The sequence below is a fragment of the Thunnus maccoyii genome, chromosome 4 (genome assembly GCF_910596095.1).
Source record: "Thunnus maccoyii chromosome 4, fThuMac1.1, whole genome shotgun sequence".
Lineage (NCBI taxonomy): Eukaryota > Metazoa > Chordata > Actinopteri > Scombriformes > Scombridae > Thunnus > Thunnus maccoyii.
The window spans coordinates 11,403,441-11,426,211 of NC_056536.1; the positions used below are offsets into that span (position 1 = coordinate 11,403,441).

At 40.3% G+C, this 22,771-nt stretch overlaps 4 protein-coding genes and 1 non-coding gene across 7 annotated transcripts in view; 4 read left to right on the top strand and 1 right to left on the bottom strand.

Moving 5' to 3' along the window:
• prkar2aa (protein kinase, cAMP-dependent, regulatory, type II, alpha A) overlaps nt 1–5,411 on the top strand; it is a 45,375-nt gene extending 39,964 nt beyond the window's left edge. For both annotated transcript variants that reach the window (XM_042409485.1, XM_042409486.1), the window contains exons 6-11: nt 151–292; nt 872–973; nt 1,408–1,482; nt 1,773–1,838; nt 2,280–2,418; nt 4,469–5,411. In XM_042409485.1, the coding sequence (XP_042265419.1) occupies nt 151–292; nt 872–973; nt 1,408–1,482; nt 1,773–1,838; nt 2,280–2,418; nt 4,469–4,593 (649 nt within the window). In that variant the 3' untranslated portion in view covers nt 4,594–5,411. The remainder of the gene's footprint in view (nt 1–150; nt 293–871; nt 974–1,407; nt 1,483–1,772; nt 1,839–2,279; nt 2,419–4,468) is intronic.
• Nucleotides 5,412–6,478: 1,067 nt separating this feature from the next.
• Nucleotides 6,479–18,659, top strand: hyal3 (hyaluronidase 3). Of its 2 annotated transcripts, none has more exons than XM_042410316.1 (7): nt 6,479–6,641; nt 15,172–15,456; nt 16,188–16,502; nt 16,742–16,889; nt 17,070–17,187; nt 17,300–17,389; nt 17,472–18,659. In XM_042410316.1, exons 2-7 carry the CDS (start codon nt 15,189–15,191, stop codon nt 17,787–17,789), a joined length of 1,257 nt encoding a protein of 418 aa, XP_042266250.1. In that variant the 5' UTR covers nt 6,479–6,641; nt 15,172–15,188; the 3' UTR covers nt 17,790–18,659. The 2 variants fall into 2 exon arrangements, with proteins under 2 accessions (XP_042266250.1, XP_042266249.1); XM_042410315.1 differs by having other exon boundaries at nt 6,480–6,641; nt 16,067–16,502.
• Nucleotides 8,171–8,286, top strand: LOC121896533. The gene has a single exon (XR_006096029.1). It is a non-coding gene; the product is annotated as a U5 spliceosomal RNA (small nuclear RNA).
• LOC121895326 (N-alpha-acetyltransferase 80) lies at nt 9,718–13,863 on the top strand. Its single transcript, XM_042408361.1, has 4 exons — nt 9,718–9,759; nt 10,753–10,805; nt 12,819–13,659; nt 13,771–13,863. The coding sequence occupies exons 1-4, from the start codon at nt 9,718–9,720 to the stop codon at nt 13,861–13,863; spliced, it is 1,029 nt and encodes a 342-aa protein (XP_042264295.1).
• si:dkey-20d21.12 (uncharacterized protein LOC556245 homolog) lies at nt 18,659–22,653 on the bottom strand. The gene is made up of 4 exons (XM_042410317.1): nt 22,225–22,653; nt 20,831–20,973; nt 19,438–19,656; nt 18,659–19,189 (listed from the first exon to the last, which is right to left on the bottom strand). Exons 2-4 carry the CDS (start codon nt 20,961–20,963, stop codon nt 19,053–19,055), a joined length of 489 nt encoding a protein of 162 aa, XP_042266251.1. The 5' UTR covers nt 20,964–20,973; nt 22,225–22,653; the 3' UTR covers nt 18,659–19,052.
• Nucleotides 22,654–22,771: the final 118 nt, after the last annotated feature.

Consider the following 22,771-nt stretch of genomic DNA (forward strand, 5'->3'; position numbering starts at 1 on the left):
AGAGGTGAAATTAATTGTTTGGTTTGTTTTTTCTCTGTGTTCTCATTTGGATGTAATTCTTTTTTCTCTTTTCCCTGTTTGCTGTTTATTTGTTTTTATGTTTCCTTAACTCTCTCTCCTCTCTCCCTCCCTCTCTCTCTCTCTCTCCAGGGGTGTGTTTGACATAGTGGTATCGGGAACATGCGTGGGTCAGTATAACAATAAGGGCAGCTTCGGGGAGCTGGCACTCATGTACAACACGCCACGCGCTGCCACCATCGTCGCCACCCAAGAGGGGGCGCTATGGGGATTGGTGAGAACCACACAAACAGACCAACACACACACACACACACACACACACACACAAACTGTAAAACCAGAAATATCTGTAGATTTGAATGTGATGTTGTGATTCTCTGGGGAGTTTAAGTAAAAACACTCCTGTCAAAGTAAAACATTTCTCTATAATCTGGAGGGTTTTTTTCAGTCATTTTAAGTGATGTATGGTCCAATTTGTCAACTAGATGTTTTCAGTCACATTTTAATCAGCACCACTTTTTTTAATATTGCTCTGTTAGTCTTTTTCTATCATTGTCACCTTTTTAAAAATCTTAAAAGCTCAGTTAAAAACTGTATTTCCCTCCAGTTGTCTCCCTAGGATTGTGTTGTGAGCAGGTTTCTGTTACCAAATACAGTACATTGAGCTGTGCTGCTCAGACATGTTAAGAATGGAGTTTTGTTATCTATGAATGGAGCTGATGCTCTGCTCTGATGCTTCACACTGCTGCAGCTCCTCCCTGTGGCCGAGCAGAGAAAGACCGGCGACAGCCACATGGTTTGAGAGGATCTGCTTTTAGGAAGCGTTTGTTTACTCGTGTTTGTTCCCCCTAGGATCGTGCCACATTTCGTAGACTCATTGTGAAGGCCAATGCCAAGAAGAGGAGGATGTACGAGTGTTTCATTGAGTCTGTGCCCTTACTCAAATCACTTGAGGTGAGTTTAGTTGTGGAAAATCCTCTCACTGGCTCCAGCAGTTTTTGGCTCTTTCCTCTTTGCAGCGCTACACAGAGCAGCAACCTCAACTGTGAAGCTAGTGTATAATGAAAAAAGTTCTGTTTTACTCTAAGAAACTGTATATTTACTTCAGATGACAACTAAGAATGGATTTTCATGCTTACTCCATCCAAACTATTTCCCCACAACACCCCCTTTTTTTGCATCACCAAGCTAAAAATGTACAAGACACAGAAGTGCGGTGAAAGCTTTAGCCGAGCAAAAGCAGAGTAGAGAAGATAAAGAGGTTAAGGAGTTTACGTGGCCGTAATCTGCCTGTGTAGTCAGTGAAACAATTCTCTCTGCTCCCACACTTTATCTCATTATTCCTCTTCCCTCGACCTCTCTCTCTTCCGCCCTCTATTTCTGTCCAGGCAACAGAGAGGATGAAGATAGTGGATGTATTAGGAGCCAAGCAGTTCTCAGATGGTGAGCGCATCATCATACAGGTGAGACCACTTATTCTGTTTCATACTAGGAGAGCATGACTGCAATTGGGTAGCGTACACACAGACAGTATGTTACTGAATCAAAAGTGTTATATGAAGGCATCAGTAGCCTCAAGACTTGTGAAAGTGATCTCAGGTATTCTAGTTTATTTAAAACAAATAGTAGCTTTGTCTTAAATAGGATTAGAGGACAGACAGTATATTATCAACACTTGCTTGCTATGTAAACAGTACAGTATGTCGTCTTTTTGTAGTGTATTTATAATTTTGTTTGTTTTCTTCGTCCGCAGGGAGACAAGGCTGACTGCTTCTACATCATAGAATCTGGGGAGGTCAAGATCATGATGAAGAGTAAAGTAAGATATCTTCAGTTTTGTATTTCACTACTCTGCGTCTTGAATTTAAGGATTTTAATCTGGAGGTTTATTTATTTCATTATGCATCCCTCAGAGACCCATGTAGATGAATAAATCTCTCCTCCTACTCTACATTTTTTTCCAGCTGTCACTTCTCTGTCTGTTCAATTTTCTGAAAATGCCTTTATTGTCTCAGGAACATGCCCCAATGTAATAGCTGATTATATTCTGCTACCAGGTAGCGTCTCTGCAGAACATTTTGACACTGACAACCAACACTCACAATTAAACACCTTGGTTTTGCCTAGCAACAGCTGGAATCACTATGTTCTGCTCAGCCGCTGAGTGTCTCGCTTGCTTGGAGGGGGGCGGTGGGGGGGGGGGACAACGAGACGCTAGTGGTTCCTAACCTTTAATCCTCTCCTCCCTCTCACCCTGAAGACGAAGGCGGACCATGCAGACAATGCGGAGGTGGAGTTAACGCGCTGTAGCAGGGGTCAGTACTTTGGGGAGCTGGCCTTGGTCACTAACAAGCCCCGGGCCGCCTCAGCCTACGCAGTTGGAGATGTCAAGTGTTTGGGTAAGATGAAATACACTCCGACACACTCGTTTAACACGAATGTCAGCATTGATGCTCATGATGATGATAATAAAAGTTGGATTTTTATTTACAGTAGTTTTATTTCAACATTATAGGGGGGAATGTGATATCTGCATTTAAAGCTCCTGTGTGAATCGTGTTTTTTTATGATTACATCACCTTTTTGTTTGTAGAATAATGAGATGATCCCTGCTGGAGTTGGTGCCGTATGTGTTGCTTTAAGATCATTCATCTCATTTTCAAAGTTTGTACAGCAAGTTATTAAATTCTGATGAGGAGAGAAAAAAAAGCAGGGAGAATTTAATAAGGTAATAGTACAGAATCGTGTTAAGATTTTTATTTATTTTTAAGCTCATTTTGATAATATAAATGTTCATGTCTTACACATAACGCACACATTTTCTTTCTGGGTTGGATCCAGTTTATATATTGATTACTGTTGTCAGGCTGCAGTGTGTGAGGAAGGCAAGTTTCCAGCTGGTCCTTATTTAAGAGCTCTGGGATTAAATAAAGCCATGGTTTACAGGGTTCAGTAAATCCTTGGTGTATAGTTAAATTTTATATGAAATTGAAAGCAGTTAATAAGCAATATTTAAACCACTCAACTCCACAACTGTGTCCATGGTATTCATTTTCCACTAATTGAAATGTTACAAGTAGTTTGTTATGAGATATCAAGTGGTATTTGAGTTTTGATTAATTCACAATCGGTGTCTGGCTCTTCATCTCGTCCGCTCGTTTTGTTGATTGAAGGCTGCTCGGTTATTTTGCTTTTAAAGCGGCGCACTGATTCAGGGTCTACAGTGGATGAGAAGCTCTTCACTGCTGAAAACCAACAAAGGATTTTAAACAGCTGCTCACCTCTCCTCTCTCTGCCATGTTGTGTGTTTAAGCTCTTTTTTTTTTTACCTCTAATCACAGTTTTTATTTATTTAATAACCACGCACGCAGTCGGAATACTCCATTACCTGTCTGTCTTGTCTTTCAGTGTACTTCCTGTTCAGTGCAGTAAACAGCTTTGAACAGCTGCTCGGCTTTGAGGAGAGAAAAATGTCACTGAGCCGTTGTGCAGCAACATATGCTGTTTGAAGTACTCCATGTCCAACAACAAATTTCCAAGCACGAATGAAAACAATCTGCTTAACTTGTTGTTGCACCGAAAAGATTTCACTGTTGATCCAAATGTTAAATTGGGTTCTGATGCTGAAAGAGGAAAAGCCTGAGCATTTATCTCCATGGAGATGCCACACACGCTGAGAGATGAGAGGACATCTCAGTTTTTATTTTTATTTATTCACTTATTTTTTGAGTGTGATGTCCAGGGTCTGGATTGTTTGGACTGAGCCTCTTTGCATCCATCCATCTCGTGTCTTAAACATGTTCTTTCTGATTGTCACAACCGTGTGTTTTCTACTGTAAAAGAGTGATCGCTGGACGCCGCTCTTTAGCACGCTGCATCATATCTGCGGGGGGGCTGTTCTCACCAGGGTACAAAGCTATACACTCGTCACTGCTCCTAACCTCATCGACAACAAACCTTTTTCACAGCAGACGTTTTGACATCTCAACGCAGCAAAAGCACAGACGCAATTAATGACATTAATGATGGCTGAATCCCATTTAGTTTAGTTTACTTGCGTGGAACTGAGCCATCGTCAGTGTTTTGTCGGTTCCACCAGTGTTTTTTTTTTTCCTGCTTTGACAAGTCAAAATGTCTGCTGTGAAAAAGATATTTATTGCTCAGTAGATGTTTTATTATTCTCTCCCTCTGGGTGAGCCAAGTTTCTTACCATGTTGTGTGGTTTGAAAACCCCAGGGACTCATCAGAATCTTCAGCCATAAATGAGATGACAAAGTGGTCATTTTTATGTTACTTTTATATGTATTAAACATTTTAGCCAATCGCAACGCGCCCAGTGGATTGTTTTAATTTGGTTTGACATTTTAATACCTCACCAACTAAGATGACTGTACACAGACACATCCAACATCTCTCTCTCTCTCTCTCTCTCTCTCTTTCCCTCTGCAGTAATAGATGTGCAGGCGTTTGAGCGCCTCCTGGGCTCCTGTAAGGAGATCATGAAGAGGAACATCGCCCACTATGAAGAGCAGCTGGTGGCCCTGTTCGGCTCCAGCATGGACCTGAGAGACTGAGCCTCCCACACCACCCTCCGTGCCTTCTATTACACACACACACACACACAGATGCGCGCACACACACACACACAGACAAACCGACATATGTCCTCTCTCACATCACGCAGTGGTTATACAGACTCATAAGCTTTACACAGACCGTGCAAACAGATGGGAAATTGTACTCGGCTCACCTGCAGGTACATAAGCCCTTAAACAGTATATCACTTACTCACACACATACATGAACACACACACATACACCTATGTAGGCACTGAGAGACGCCCACTTGACTTAGTCTGCTCACCCTTGTGCACATACTAGCTCAACACACTCCTTGATAAGCTCACTTAGTTGATGCACACACAGAGTTAGCTAAAGGCCACACACCTTGTTGCTTGAGCCAACGTCAACCTCTCAGTATGAATGTCTTTGCTGCAACGACCTTAATACAGGAAAAGCAGCGTAAGGACATAAAACACACACAATACACACACACACTCCATACACATGTTTTAAAAAAAACAAACAAACAAAAACACATCATCATGCTTCATATGTGCAGGCTTTGCGTTCACATGAGCACTTAAACAACTCAAAGTTGTTCCAACAAGCCTCAGCCAAGGACACATCAACACACACACACACACACACACAAACACACAAACACGCACACACTCACACACACACACAGGGGTACAAATACAGATACTCAAGAACACATAGACAACCACATTTGCAAAAACGGACACATTGTGGTAAAATGGAGACGACAAACTTTAAAAAATCTCTGAAAAGGAAAATGAATCAAAAAGGCAAAAAAAAAGAGAGAAAAGTTTAAAGAAGACATAAGTTTTAGAAACATTTTATGAAGATAAAAAACAGAAGCTTTGATAAAATATTATTTAAATAAAAAAAGTGTTTCCTCTTTGGGAGGCCGGGGTGCAGAACTTTGTGAGCGCGCTCCATTTCTTCCTCTACTGTTGTTGATTGAGTTGAGTTAGTGCTGGTGATTATTGCAGTACCACAGAAGAAGCGGTGAAAACGATAACAACCCTACATTTCTGGGCCATTGTTATTCTATCATTGACGCCACACTTCATTGTATTGAATTAATTATTAATGTATTGTTATTATATATTCATTTATTATTTTTTGTTTTACTTTGACCAATTCTGATAAAAATTCACCATTCATCTCTGACAAAATGTAAAAACAGAAAAAAAAATTCTAATAAAAAACATTAGTGCTTATTTCTCCTTGATTATCCTTGAATGAGTTGTCCTGGATAAAAAAAACTGAAAAAAAATAAAGCAAACATTTTGTTAAAAGTCTTGCCTCTTTATTAAATTTCTACTCAAACTCTGCTAGACCTTCAGTGCCCAGTATTGAATGTGGTAAAACAGTTTTTTTTCGATGATTCAGCCATGCACTTACATGTAAGGGGTGGACAAAATAAACACCTTACCTAGTAATACGACAGCCCTGCAGTAAATACACATTGTGTTAAACACATAATATACAGTTTCATAGACAGTAACTGTAGATAACTGTTTTTACACAGCTACAAAGATGAGTCACATGAGCAATGCAGATTATATTTTGTAAATAGATAACATTTCACCTCAATACACACAGTCTATCTGCCAGAGTTTTGTGATGTGTTGTCCAATATAAACTATAGACTGTATATAAAGATGTTTTATATGTTGTTATCATATTATATGTGTTATATTAATATATGTTGATTTATATACAATCTATGGTACCAATAGGTCGGTATCTTTATTTTATCTTTTATCTATCTTTTATTTTAATATCACTCCCATCCGCAGGGTGGCAGTCATGCCCTCACACACCAGTGAGATGATCAGCAGCTCAACATGCTCTGTTAATCATAAAACCGTATTTACGGTTGTAAACTGACCGTGGATCAGTTATCAGCTGGTATCCACCGCTGTGATTAGCTGTTTGGGGAACTGAAGCCGACCTCAGATCAGCTGTCAGGCGTCCACACAAGCTCTCGGAGGACTTCACCGGCGACCGACCGCCAGATTAAAAAGATGTAGGTAACGTTACAGTGAGGTGGAAACAACCGAAAATGTACATTTGTGTCCGGTAATGAAAAGTGAACCTAGTCGATTTGAGCGTGTCTACTAATGTCACAGCGGCGTGTCCACTTTTATTGCTGAAAATAAGCAAATGAGCTAGCTAGCATGCCGTGTGGACTCCTGTCACTTGTGTAGTTTTACCTTACATGGAAGCCAAAAAGGGAGGAGGGCAAATGTGGTTTTACAAAGTGGATATTGACGATTATCTGCTGGTTTTACCTACTGAAGCAGTCGTAACATGTCATAGGGGAGAGTTGGGCGTCTTTTCGTCGTGAATACAAGTTACAAACTACAAATAAGAAGACGTTTTGATGTCACAACAGTCGATAGTAGCGCACACATCTAATTGCCGCTACGGGTTTGTTAGTGTGAAAAGTGCAACAAGCTCCAGAGAAACTTAAATCTCATGTTTGAGGCTACAAGATCTGTTTATTTCGGTATATTACAGTTGACTGGAGATGTGTGGCTTTGTCTTCCTCACTTTTTTTTTTTTTTTTTTAGAAAAGTACAGTGCCATTATGTCACTGCCTTGCTAATCAATAGTTTGTTTGCTTACTATAAAAGCTATACTTGCTTTATTTATTATGCCTACAAGATTACGTTAACAGATAGAGAGAAAGGATCTGTTGGTTCTAGAGAAAGAGTGATAAAAGAGCTTCCGTCTGTAGACATATACATATATACATGTGCACATAAAATAAAATTATGCAAAAAATACTCAATGGTTCCGTCTAAGATTTAATATGGATGAGATAGCTGTGTGTTGTCGTACACAGACAATAAATTTAGGGTGATTTATTTACACGAATACCTGCAAGTAAATGTGTCGTACTGCGCAAGTGCGGAATTGATACGACTACAAAACGTTACTGTTTCTGAATGAAATGTTTTAATTGCAGTAGATGCTGTCGCCGCCTTGAAAGAAAAGTACAACATGTCTCCTCGAAGGAAATTAGATTTGCTTACGGCTCAGTAAAAAAATATACTGTCTTGAAAGTATATTGCGCCACAGGGTGGGAGGAAGGGGACAATTCTCTTGTTCATTTAATCTTTGGAGTGTTTAATACGCATGCGTTATGATTTTAGCCTATAAGTGAAAATTAACGGTGAAAACATCTAATATCCTCGCTTCATTGAAGTGTCATCCAATTATAAATATTTTTTAAAATCGAAAATACATAGTTTTTTCAATTTCCAAAACAGTATAACGTTATTCTAAAAGTAGAGGCGTGGCTTTGGTCGCCATGTTCCCATGATGCATTGTGTACATGTTGCAATTACGGTATTTGCAGAACTATTTACATTTACAGCTCTCCAAAACATTTGTGTAGGATTATTGCACAGTGCAAACACTCAATATTCAATATATACTCATGTACGTATTGATTGAAAGTGTGTAATGTTAAAGCGAGTACCCACGAACCGTAACAGAGGAGCGTAAGGCGGAGAATGGCTACCGGCACTTAGTTATTTTTTTGTCAGTACACTCTTGATTCTCTTCAGATCGTATAAATCTTTCGCCTTTTACTAAAGATTTCCGTGGAGAGGATCAATAAGAGTTTCATTCAATTTTTTGATGCCCTGCTTCATTGCGGGGCTTCCTGATATGTTTAAAGAAACGAATTATTAAATATTTATCTTGTAGTTTGCACAGTAGCGTGTATTTAAATGATGTGAAGATTTTCAGATTTAGTATGATAGTGGTGACGTAATTGCAATATCTTACAATTATAACACTAACACTAATAAACGCCACTTTTATAGCACAATTAGCACAGGAAATTCAGCTAAGATTGCTTTAGTATAAAGAAATGACATGTATGTCCAAACAATATATCGGAGAGGCAGGGAACTAGAAACTTAGAATAGCTACTATATATAACCAAGTCCTCAAGATCCTCAGTTCATTAAGCTGTAAAGTGTTCAGGCTCCGTTTGTGTGATAGTTAGTGGACATGGAGCGGAGGGGGATAACTCTCTTGTACATTTAATCTTTGTCACGTGTTTAACGCGATTTGAGCCCATACATGGAAAAAAATAACAATGAAAACACCTAATATCCTCGCCTCGTTTAAGTGTTATCTAATTACATCGTTTTTTAAACAAAAATACATATATTTGCAGTTTCTAAACAACATAACCTTATTCTAAAAGTAGAGGTGTGGTTTTGGTTGCCATATTCCCATAATGCACCGTGTACATGTATCTGCTAAACTGTTTATACTCATAGCTCTCCTAAATCTTAGTGGTGGGATTACTGCACAGTGTAAACGCGTAATATATCTGATGTACATATTAATTTGAATGGTGTCATGCTAAACGAGTATCCACGAACCGTAGCAGAGGAGGGTAAGGCAGAGAATAGGATCCGGTGCTCACGCTTAACGGAGTTAGCTAACACGTTTTTCAACAGGATGTCCTTACGGCGGCCAGAACAACAATCATAACAACAACAACATAAGCAAGCAACAGCCAGGAAGCCTCAGGGTTTTCCTGTAATTTTTGGATGCCCTGCCACTAGTGCGGGGCTTCCTGATATGTAACGGAATAAAAGGATTTCTTTAGCATTATCAAAATTTCATGAGTGTTGAGTCACAGTGCTGTTTATTGCATGTTACGTAGGTGTTAAAATAATATCTACAACTAGGTTTACCTAAGTGGACTAGCATGTCCAAACAATATATCGGAGAGGTCTGAAGCTAGAAATTTGCTTTATTTTAATTAATCAATCTCCAAGATCCTTAGTTCATACAACTGTAAAGTGGAAAGGCTCCGTTTGTGTCATGGTCTTTAAAGTATCTTTAAGCGAAAGGCGGAGCGGAAGGGGATAACTCTCTTGTATGTTTAATCTTTGTGACGTGTTTCACGCGCAGACGTACAATTTGAGCCCATAAATTGAAAATAATGGTGAAAAACATCTATCATCTTCGCCTCGTTTAAGTGTCATCTAAGTACGATTTTTTTTAAATTGAAAAGTTTTTTTCCTCTCGTTTTTTTTTTTTTTTTGTGCTCTCGTGCGCCGCCCCATAGTATGGTGTGGCGTCAAGCAGCGATCCGCAGCCGGGGGTCCATGGTCCACGGAAACCCGCGTCCATGAGGCGCCTCTGATTAGAAGTTCGAGTCTTAACTAATGTTTGGATGCCCTGCTTTTAGTGTGGGGCCTCCGGACATGTTGAAGGATTATACAGTAAACCAACGTATAAATAAAAAGTGCATGATTATTTACTCAAGGTGATATTAAATAAACTGTAAAGTAATTGTTTGGAGGATGTGTCATGATTGATGTTTAAATACACATTCTTCTTATATTAATTGACTGGATCACGTCACTCACATATATACAAAACAAAAAGCTGCGTGCAAAACTGTATTCAAGTAATCAATGTCACATTCACAGTGACTATTAAACCTTTGATTCTATGTTTATTGTTTGTTTTTTAATCAGAAAAGCTTAAAAATATGTGATGGATCGTTGAAAATACCACATTTAAACCATAAAATCCTGTAAAAGGTAACTGTGAAGCTAAATGTTTGCACAACAAGGCCAGCAGAGGAGGAAAGACCCAAACAAGACATATATTAACTTTGAAAACACCACAATATTGAATAAAATTTTACAATCTGCTGAATGATGTTAAAAAAAAGTGACATTTTTATTTGCAAAAGTATTTTTTCTTGCTGGCCTCAGAACAATGTGAAGGGAGTAACTGCCTTGCTCAAGAGCTCATGGCTGACTGAACACTCAATTTTAGAGAACGAGGATCTCCAAATATTGATCTTTACCAATATTTCTTTGCAATACAGCATATAATAAATGCCCTACATGCTATTTTTAAAAAAAAGGTGTTATTTCCTGCTTTTAAGGCCAAATTTAGATGTAACCGATATCCTGTGTCTGAAGTGCCATATAACTGTGGTCATCTTCTTTAAGAAAAGCAGTACGTGCTGTCATCTTGTTCATTGTCTGTGTAATTATCAGTTCACTGCAAGTTTCCTGTTTCATCTTTCAAACATCCCTTTTCTTCTTCTTCTTCTTCTTCTTCTTCTTGTGTAAAATTGCGTTTAGTCAGTTCTTAGCTGTTTGAGAGTCAGGTGTTTGCCTTCAGCTTTTCTCTCACGGTGAGTTAGTGTTTTATACATTTTTATATATATATATATATATATATATATCTTAATAATAATAATAATGATATTAATTGCAGACACTTTGGGTCACTGCAAATCTTTGAAAAAAATATTTCATATTTGCATCGTTTCTTCATAAACATGATCGGGCGCTGTGAAAACAGTCAGCCACTCCTCAGTGTTGACAGCTTTTTAAATTAACTCTGTATTTCTGCCTCTTTAAAGATCATTTTAAAGTCTAGTAAAGAGCATGTGAACTGAAAATCATCCTCGCAACAGTGTTGTTGGCCTTAGAAATGTACGATAGCATCAGCTGTCACACAAACACGGCTATCTTCAACCATCTGTTGACTCACTCTGAGTTTCAAATCGCCAACATTTGACATTATGGTCTAATAATATGATGTGACAGGAGAATATGAAGCTGCTGCTTGAATCCTTCAGATTTTACACTTATGAGGATTGTTTTCATGTACTAAAACTGTTAAAATAGGCAGCAATTCTAAACCAACACGCAGAGACAGAAACCAGTATACTTGTATTGCATGTGAAATATATCTTCACTTCATTGCAGCTCAGCCTTGTTTAGAAATTGTGTGGTAAGATGTGTTAAGGAGCTAAAGCTTCCCCATTCAGACTGATGCCACGAAGAGCATTATACAACAATACAAGACGCCACAATAACTCTACAAAGATCTGTTGGAGACATCAGGTTGTACTTAAACTATGTCAATGTAAATGTTGTAAATCAACCAAATGGACTAAATACATGGTTTCTTCAGTTAAGATCACTTTAAATGATTATTTAAAAGTTTGAAGTCTACCAGTATTTCAGACTCACTGCTCATGTATTAGATGGGTGTCTTTTACACCATCACAGGTCATTTTTCATCTGAAAGTTCCTAGAAACAACACCAGTTAACTGTAAAGAGACGCTGTAGGTGCACATTAATGAATCAGCACATGCACACACACACACACACTGTCGGACACACGCACATCATTTTATTTAACCAGGAAGTCTGTTGAGATACATTATCTCTTTTACTGGGGAGATCTGGCTAAAATGACAGTGTAAAAATAGGTCTCACAAAGTTACATTAAAAAACATGATATAACAATCATCCGGCGCACCAAAACAGGATCTGGGAAATACGAGTATGATAATAGTTGACATCTGAAACACACAAGGGTAATGTGTTTTTAAAGTACTCATCAATTCACTTGCCAAATAATTGATAAGAAAGTCATACAGGAAGTCCTCAGAAAGCCGTGACTAGAAGGTTGCTTGATAGTCACACTGGAACTACATGAACATGATTGACCCTGTGTTCACCAAAAGTGTCCTTGAGCAAGGTGCATAACTCCCATCAGTCTACTTAGAAACAGGAGAGGGAGACAGTAAAGGTTACAGTGAAAATGTGAAGTGTAGATTAGGAGGAGATCAACACTCTAGTTTTATCCTCCTGCATGTGTCTCCTCTTACAGCGGCGCTGAACTTACAGTAGGAACTATCAGAAAGATTCAACATCTGATCCAAGTGTGTATTCTGCTGTAGAGAGAACGAGAGTCTCGTTTATCTGGTTACCGTTGGATTTGACTGAGAATATCTCGTCTGTACGGTGGCACTGAGGTGCGAAACACAACAACAAAGACCAAAAACTCACTTTATCACTTTAGAAAACATATAACAAATCAGAATACACAGCAACAATTCAAAAAACACACAAACACAACAGAAAACACAACATTTTACAAAATAACAACAAAGCCGTTATATGAAATTTCATGGGGTTTTTTGTTGTGTTTTGCACCTCAGGGCCACCGTACATTGTACTTTGAGTGCATCTTTGATCACTTAGACCTGTTTGCTCAAACTATGTGCTGTGTTATGTAATAAGACTAAACACAGAATTGAGGAACTGCATGCTGAAGACATTTTCTAACACTTCTAACACCTTACTCTGAGCCATAGGACTGATTTTAGTTAAACCCTGATCACCACAGGTCTGAACCCATAACATCCAAAGAGGGGACCAGAGACGGACTGAACGCTGATCTGCGTCCCATCTCAACATCAGACTGTCAGACACAACACGCTGAGAGAGTCTGTGAGATCTTAACGGTGGACAGAGAAGTGACAGAGAAGCTACACACAGACTCTGAACAGCCAGAGAAGATCCGTGTGGTTCCGATCCACCGCCGTCCCGACCTGCTGGTTCCCTGCGCAGACCTGGTCAACTCCGAGTGGCAGAGGAGCCAGGCAGCCCGCGTTCACTCCCTGCAGAAGTCATGCGCGGAGTTCCCCGTCTGCCTGGTTCTCCTGCAGGGCCACAGAGAGACAGAGCGGCTGCTCGGGCACGTCCGGCTGTCCCGGGTCGTAGGTCACAGCGGCAGCCTGTTTGTGGAGTCAGTGGTTGTGTCCAAGGCAGAGCGGGGGAAGGGCTACGGCCGGACTCTGATGGAGGAGACTGAGCGCTACGCCAAAAGCCGAGGCTTCAAGCGCTTGTGTCTGACCACCCACGATAAGCAGCACTTCTACGCCCACATCGGCTATGTGCTGTCGACGCCGGTGCAGAACGCAGGCTCCATGACAGCGTTCGTTCCCATGGAGATGCTTCTGAGGTTCTCCAGAATGCCGAGTGAAGACGCCCAGAAACAAACACGAACAGAGACAGATGCTCAAGTACATAAAGGGAACAGAGACTCAGGAGGGGTTTGTGTTGTAGGGTCACCTCCACCTACTAGTTTACCTCCTCCACCATCACCTCCGCTTCCTTCTATTCCTCCTCCTCCTCCTCCTCCTCCTCCTCCTCCTCCTTCATCCATCCCTCCACCTCCTACCTCTATCCCTCCTCCTCCTCCTCCTCCTCCTCCTCCTCCATCATCCATCCCTCCTCCTCCTCCTTCATCCATCCCTCCACCTCCTCCTTCCATCCCTCCTCCTCCTCCTCCTCAGTCTGCAGGGCAGCCGGTGGTTCAGACTCTCACTGAAACTCCCTACAGAGACGCCAAGGGAGTTGCCATCTATTGGATGCACAAAGACATCTGAAGAACACACACTCAGACACTAACAGGAATGCAAACATACAAACACACACGTCATTATCGGTCTCTCAGAGATACGGTGTAACGAAGGAACGACTTCAGAGACAGAAATGTGTTAATAAACCAAAGAAACACAGAAAAGAAGTTTGCATTTACACATTCATTCATTCATTCATACATTTAAAGACACTCATGCACAGTCTGAAGGCTTATATCTTTTACTGACACACAGTAAGTGATCACAGGTTCATGCATGAAGACACACAAATATAGAAACACAATCCACCAGTGTACAACTAGAGATATCATACAGCTCTCAAACACAGCTCATTGTTTAAAACCTCAGTATTTATTAATGAACTTTGTTTGAGATTTGACACAGCAGATGGTTTTAATGAAAATTACGATGTTATATTTTACAACCTTTTATTTTCATAATCTGGCATTTTATCTGATATTTTTGAAATGAAGAAGAAGGTTAATTGTCAGATTATCTGCTGCTTGGATTATGATAAAAGGCAATTTGGGTACATTCATCTTTTTTTTTCACTTGAAAAGAACTGATTTAGATACTACATGTTTACAACACTTAAGCAATTGTGAATGGTTCGAGGTGGGATTGTGACAAGGATGTCACAGGTTTGAATTTATGGGGCTTTGATCTCTTTGCTGCATAAACTGGAGCTCAAGTGAAAGAAATCAATCATTGGTTTAGTAAGTTTCACTGGGAGGAGACAAAAAAAACCCACAAAATTTGTTTTGGAACCCAAGTAAGCAAACAGGTAAATTAGAAAATATCACAAATGATCAATCAACAATCAAAGAATACCCACCAACTTTTTGCTCTCTGCAAAGGGAATTTTGAAAACATGTGTTTGGCTCCACCAAACAAGCCAACAGGTGAATTACTGTATATGTACTGTAAATCTAGTCATTATCTGCTGCTACTTTTGAGTTATGTGACATTGTGATGATGTGCCTTTATGAACTGAAGCCTTATTCATGTTTTAAAGATCTGTTAATGTTGATTAAACTGATGAAAATCTTATATGTTGTTTCAATGATGGAAAATTATGGAAATAAAGAGAATTTATTGAAATATTTGGTTGAATTGTGTTTATTTTACCATTTTATTACTTGTCTGGAGATAAATCATCAAATAAAAGCTTAGAAGGTGTTAAAATGACCTCAGTGTCCAAACAACTAATTAATGGCTATTTTAATTGTAACTGTGTGTGTTGAATTTCTTACGGTAGTTGCAGGAAAGTTCCTTGTGAATAAATCTCACCGGCCTGTTTCTCTCTCCTGTCAGGAAGGACACGTCAGTGGATGAGCAGCCATGGTGCTGTCTCACCTCCCTCTCCCCTCCCTCTTCCTCCTCTTCCTCTCTCCCCTCCCTTGCACCTCCTCGTCACAAACCTCCACCCGTGGATACACCCTGCCTGCCGTGGCCGCAGCAGGTCCAGTCCTGCAGGACCGGCCTTTTGTTGTGGTGTGGAACATGCCCACGTCGCACTGTCTGGAACGATACAACATCAACCTGGACCTGAGAGATTTCGATATAGTGGCGAACCGACAGCAGAGCTTCCAGGGACAGGTGATTGATCTCAGTACAGTATTATCAATGGGATTGATACCTCACTGATCATCATTGACATAGATTCACTGTACTAAGGATTAAAATAATATATGTAGGCAAATATGAAATACATTTCCAGTAAACTTTTAGAAAATTGATTGGATTTAGGAGATCTCAGGTCTAAAACTGCCAGAACGTTGTGCCGGTGCCCTTAAATGGGATCATTTTCATGCTAATATATTTTGAGGTTCATAATTAAAAATCTTGAATTTCACCTGAGACACTCTGTTCAGTTTTGACAATCATTGTTCCAACATTCCTATAAAGATGCGCTGATTAATTTTCTGGTCATTTGGGTTGCAGAGGGGACATATTTTTGCCTTATAAAGTTGTTATGACTAATGTGTTGACATTCATTTGGAGTTTTCTTTCTGTCCACATGACAAATGTAAGTCAAATAATCACTTTGACCTTTGGTTTGGTCTCCATCAACTCCAGAGAAAAATATTTGTCTCTTGCGCTGCTAGATTTGAGTAAATGTGCTGTAAAAACAAAACAACAAGCTAAAAGTGGCTTAAAAAAAAGTATGGTGATATTTCTCACGTGGATAAATGTTCAAACCTTTCAGAAAATGACTATCTTCTACCGGGACCACCTGGGGAAATACCCGTACCTCTCCCGAGACGGCAACAAGGTGAACGGTGGAATCCCGCAGCTCAGTGACCTCGCCGCTCACCTTTCCCTTGCAGAGACACAGATATCTGGCATGCTGCTGCCAGACTTCGCCGGTTTAGCTGTTATCGACTGGGAAGAGTGGCGGCCAGTGTGGGAGAGAAACTTTGGAACCAAGATGGAGTACAGAAGACTGTCCAAGATGCTGGTGAGACAGGAGAGTCCGGATTTGTCAGACGAGGCCGTGACGTTATTGGCGAGGCAGAAGTTTGAGGAGAGCGCGCGGAAGTTCATGGAGGAGACGATGCGAGCGATGGTCGGAGATCGTCCTCAGGGACTTTGGGGGTTTTATGGTTTTCCAGTCTGCGCCAATAAGAATAAGAGAAAGACAGGTAGGACTAACTTTAACTGTATGTAAAGATTTCTTTTTTGACCCAGAAAGGTTTTTCAGGCAGATTATATAATTCTTTCAACATTGCTGTAATGAGATGATGCAAGTACTTTGTTATAAATCACTGATTAACTATCATTGAAAAGTACGAAAACTTCACTAGCTATTTAATCTTAAAGTCAGGTATTACTGATGATAAAAAACTGACCTGTGTTGTTCTTGTTTTACGTGTATGATCAGATAAAAGCTACACAGGTCGTTGCCACAAGGGGACCAGAGAGCAGAATAATCGTCTGTCCTGGCTCTGGAGTCAGTCCACTGCTCTCTATCCAAGCATATACCTGCCACAGCGGCTAGCAGGATCCATGGACGCAGCTCTGATGGTCAGGTAAAGAGAGCTAAGAAACATGAAGATATGTTCACTCACATCAAGCTGCCTCAGTCATAAAAACATCTCACGTGGACGTCTTTGAAATCCAACTTTATTTATCTCTTAATCATCTCCAGTTGAGCTAAATTTTGAGCAGGCAGGTCAGTACTGATGGACATTTCTGTCTTCTGCACTCAGACACAGGCTGCTGGAGGCTTTGAGGGTTGCATCTCTTTGGCGCCGTGGTAACCACACCACACCTGTCCTTCCCTACGCTAGGCTAGCATTCACACGCTCTCTCAACTTTCTTAATAAGGTAGGATGTAAAGCTGCTCATAAACACACGCATACAAACACAGACCACATTATTAGCAACTTAACATAGTGTGTGTGTGTGTGTGTGTGTGTGTGTGTGTGTATATGTGCAGACAGACCTGATGCACACATTGGGAGAGAGTGCGTCACTGGGAGCTGCTGGAGTGGTGTTATGGGGAGATATGAAATTTGCCAAATCCAAGGTATGTTGTGTATGAGAAGGTTATTTGTGTGTGTGTGTGTGTGTGTGTGTGTGTGTGTGTAACCCTCTCTTTCTCTTGCCAGCATCAGTGCGGCCTCCTCAGAGACTACATTCACACTGTCTTGGGTCCCTTCGTCTGGGCACTGAGGTCTGACACCCAGCGCTGTTGCATCATGCGTTGCCATGGCAACGGGCGCTGTGCCAGGCGAGACCCCAGCTCCGGTCACATGCTCTCTTCACTTTCAGCTATCACTTCCAATCCTAATGACGTCAACTTCCTCCCTGACTCCTCCAGTGACAAAGTTTTTCACGACCACTTCCTGTGTCAGTGCTACCCGGGTTGGACCGGACCGGAGTGTCAGGAGAAGACCAACGACGAGAACAGAGAGAGAGATGTGTAACCCAAACCTCTCTATTAAGATGCCGTCAGCCGTTGCTCAGATCTTTGGCTGAAATTCAGATAAATTTTTTCTCGTTAAATTTTAAATTTTGATTTAAATGATATGAGGTGTAAAACTTCTTGGTTAAACTATTCATTGATTTTAATTATTTTATTACTTTGACAAACTCCAGCACTCACTGGAAGCAACTCATTTACATTTTCTTAATTTCTTTCTCTCTACTTACTGTTACTTTTTACATTTTCTGAGCTGCACTCATCACAAGAAGATCTTGAACGACAGTGAATAAATCTTTTTGCAGCAGGAAACAAAATAAATTTGGCCAAGGGACGTAAAATCTGGGTGAAAATCAAATCTAATCAAACATATTTGCTTCTTTTAAGAAATGAACACACAAAATGATGAGTCTTATGTAAAAAGTATGACATAATTACACACAGTTCACGAACCATTGAAATGTTTTGAAAATAATTATATAATTTGTTATCTAATGCTAATATTGGGAGATAAATTCTTCAACTTTTGCTTATGTAACCTTTTTTTTTTTGTTTGTTTGTTTTTAAACACAAGAATACAAACAGGCCAACAAATACATCATTGGAAAACTGTCTTGTTTGTGTTATTGCATTTAATGATTTGATATCAGAGTCGGTTGGCTGACTTTATGTCAGCCAAACTTATTTTTACTGGCTGTTGTTCCACATGCTACTTTTTCTGTTACGCACAATGTTAAATAAATGACACTTACACTTCCTCACACAAAATAACAACATGAAAAGTAAACAGCCTTTCCATTTTTAAAGATATTGTCTCATTTGAACACATTTTGTATGACAGAATGGCAACGTTTTACCTTGCAGAGACTTATATTAAGTTAATATTTTGTGCAATAATAATGTTTTTTGCTAAAAACATTAAATGTGTATTATGCAGTGTAATGCTTTGAGAATACAATAGTATAATAATTCATTTAATTCGACCAGTCACACCGCTTTTAATAACAGCACCAACACAAAACAACAACAATATGTGAGCTCATTCAAAAGTCTTTCTCCTTGTTACCAGGGCGGAGGAGAGGGAAAACATTTTCAGAAACCTCCCATCTCTTTTGTTACATGGTTCAATTGACATTCACATACACAAACAATTTTCATCTTAAAGGAAAAATCCACCATAAAACACACTTTTCTGCACTTTAAACCTTCTCATGTCCAGTATTTAAAGTGTATCTGCGTGCATATTTAGTTTTCTGTGCCTCCTTCCTCATGTCGCTCCTCTCATGGCTGTCAGGTTGTGTCTCAGTGTCTGCAGTTCTTGGATCAGCAGTGACAGCTCTGTGGCTGCGGCCTCTTTCTCTCTTACTGCGTCGGTCAGCATCCGCAGTGCACCGCCCTGCTGGACTGGAGGAGCAACAGACATAAAGGAATACTGTCAATTTGTCCATCCTGGGTTACACAAAGCAAGATACTGCAAGATTCGGATATTTTAAAAAGTCTTATGATTACATCATATAGCTTGAAGTGGAAATTATAGTGGATAATTGCCAATAAGATGACAAATGCGAATAAAGCTGGGGAAAATTGGGCAAGAAAGACAAAATAACTGGGAATTATCAGGTGGAACAAATAAAATCAAATTGATATCTCACCTAAAAAGTAGAAGATGAGTAAGACTGTTAGCAGAAGCAAAGTGATGATAGCGCAGCCCATGGCGTAGGCACGTGATGAACTCGGTGTCAACATATCCTGCAGACGGCTCTGCCATTTGCCGCTGACTGGATGCCCTCTTTGATTGACAGCTGTCATGTCACATGTGTAAAGGTTTCCATTTGGGGAGGGTGTGTAAGCCGGGCGAGGAGGCCTCATGCCTGAAATCATATACAGAGAGGTCAGTCAGCGTCAGTGTGTACCTTTGTGTCTCTGTTTGAGGTGTGTGTGTGTTAAGGGTGTGCCCAAATACAAATATGTTATTCAGCAAAGCACAAATAGTGGGTTTTTAACGGCTATTTGTTTCATACAAATATTTTAAAAATTATCTGTTTTTGGGAAGAAATAAAAAACCATATCAAATACCAGCACACAGATCGGTTACATCGCTATCTCAGTCTGTCTGCTCCGCTGTTACGTCTACCAGCAGGTCTCAACGAGGGGATTCACATCCACCCGCTACATGACGCACATTTCCTTATTTGGACATCACTCCTGGAGTTGTGGGTGTTCCCCAGAGATAAAGCTGAGCTACTGACACACACATAGTGCTCCCAAGAGACTCTCCATAACCTGTTGTTCCCCTTCTCCTTTCCACAAAGTTAAGTTGTAAAAAATAGGCAATAAATGAAACTGTAAAGCAATAACCGCCTTTGAAGTTCTTCCCTACACGTTACATTGTGTGCTGTCTCTGTGTTATGGGTGTATAAATAGGTAGAGCTCTGTCTGTAATGAGGTGATGAATAAAGTTTTAGTTCAGTAGTTAGCGCAGTCGTCTATGATCTGGGAGACTCCAGTTCAAGACCAGATGTGGGGACCTCCTTCTTAAGGTAGTTTATTCATGAACACTTATTGTAACACTTAAATTTTCTAAAATTAAAAGCGTAATAAAAACAAAACAGGATTTTTAAGCCTTTTTCCACTTTTATTCAAATACAAATACAAATAATTTTGCTGCCTCAACAAATACAGATACAAATACAGGCCTCTCTGCACATCCCTAGTGTATGTGCGTTTACTTGTGTGGCTGCGTTCGGTGCGTGTATGTGTGTACTTTTGTGGCTGTGTTCGGTGTGTGTGTACCTTTATGGCTATGTTCAGGGTGTGTGTGTACCTTTATGGCTGTGTTCAAGGTGTGTGTGTGTGTGTGTATAACTTTGTAGCTGTGTTCAGGGTGTGTGTGTGTGTGTGTGTGTGTGAGAGTGTACCTTTGTGGCTGTGTTCGGTGTGTGTGTGAGTGTTTGTACCTTTGTGGCTGTGTTCAGGGTGTGTGTGTGTGTGAGTGTGAGTGTACCTTTGTGGCTGTGTTTGGTGTGTGTGTGTGTGTGTTTGTACCTTTGTGGCTGTGTTCAGGGTGTGTCCGGTGGAGGTCATTGATGGAGTCTACAGAATGGAGCTCTATCTCAGTGAGATCTCTTTCACTGACCCTGTAGGATCGAGGGCTGGCCTGGGAAGGAGGCCTCGACATCTCGCCTTATCTTGGGAGAAAATTCAGGATGACCAGATGTAGAGACAGTCAGATGGTGTAAGATAGTACTACTATATCTACTCAACATCTCTTTTCCAGTGAACATATCTGGAAGGTGTATAATCTCCCTGAAGCTGTGCCATGCAACCAGGCTGGTCTGTGATTGAACGGATACCATGAAAGGCAATGTACTATGAATGGATGTACAAAAAATAAACCTTTTTCACAGCAGACATTTTGACATGTCACATAATGAAAAGCACAGGTGTAGATAATGAAATTAATGATGCTTCAGTTTTAGGGTCCTGGTATTGTACATGCTGGCTCACTGTCACACTGCCGTGGCTTACTGGGACACTTGAGTACAACGGAGCCATTGTTGAGGTTATTAGTCACACCTGTGCTTTTCCTGCTATGACAAGTCAAAATGTCTGCTGTGAAAAAGGCATATTTACAGCCACAATTAGTTTCTCAACAAGATGGAATTGGGCTCTGAATAATCCACACGACTAAATATGATTGGCAAGTTTATGACTAGAAGGTCAGCAATCCATAACAACACGAGTGTATCTCTTATATAATGTTAATCACATTAGTTTTCATTTGCATTTGCAAAGTAAAGGGAAAGATTGAGTGAGTTGATTTATCAAGAGCTGGTAGCTTTTCATGATGTGTTGATAGTGCACAGTCAGACCTGTGAAAATCACTTTATGGTTAAGTAATACATATAATACTGTGGCAGTAAATGCAGAAGTATGCGCCTGTGGTCATTTGCCTGCCTCACATTAGTAAATAATATCGATATGGCATTGGCTTTTACACTGCAGCTGTATTAGCTAGTTCTGTTGGATCTTAGTTTCAATCTAAATCTCAAATATCAAGTAAGTAAATGATAGTGATGAAGACATATGTGTTGCCTCAGAAAGCGGAAGAGATGATAGAAAAACAGGGAAGGATTTAGTAGATATCCTGTAGTTAAAATAGGTCGACGTGTAAGGATGTATCATTTTAGAGGGTTAGAAAACAGATCAACAGGCTTTCTATCTGAAGACAAAACAAACAGGTCATATAAATAGATGATTCATTAGGGCTATACTTAGGGCTGGTTGTGAAACCCGTAAAGGCACAATGCTGCTGAAATTTGAATAAGGGGCCAAAGGACACAACAGACTTTTATCTAATGACTGACTGACTAACTGAATGAATGAATGGATGATTAACTTGTCTACCTGATTAACAGACCACACTGAGGCCAACTTACCCTCTATCACCATTAACAAGAGCTGTGTTGATTCGTATCTGTGCGTCTGCTTGTTTGTTCTTGTCAGTCACTCTTCTTGTTCACCCGGTCTACTCACACACAGACGACCAGTTGCCAAAACATGTGTCTGCACCCACGGGAGCAGCAAAAAGTCATATTAAATGTCCACACAAGTTATCCAGGAACCATCCAGTGACAAAGGTAATCCAACCGAACTCAAAGTAAATCCCAAGAATGAATAAATGATTCCAGTAAAATCCGTGATGTATGAAAACAAAAGGGAACCTCCGGATCCTTGTGTGCGTGTGTGTGTGTGTGTGTGTGTGTGTGTCACTGAACAACTGTAGGACACCCCAGTGCCACCCTTTTCTACTGTATATGTGTTCCCATTTAGCCCACCCCAGCTGCCCTGTGAGAGAGGTAGAGAGAGCAAGAAACATGGAGAGAGAGGATGTCTTCTCAAGCCCACTACCCCCTCCAAACAGGCTTACGCACATGCCCAACCCCGCAGGCCCCCCAAGGCCTAAAATAGCAGTAGAGGCATGGG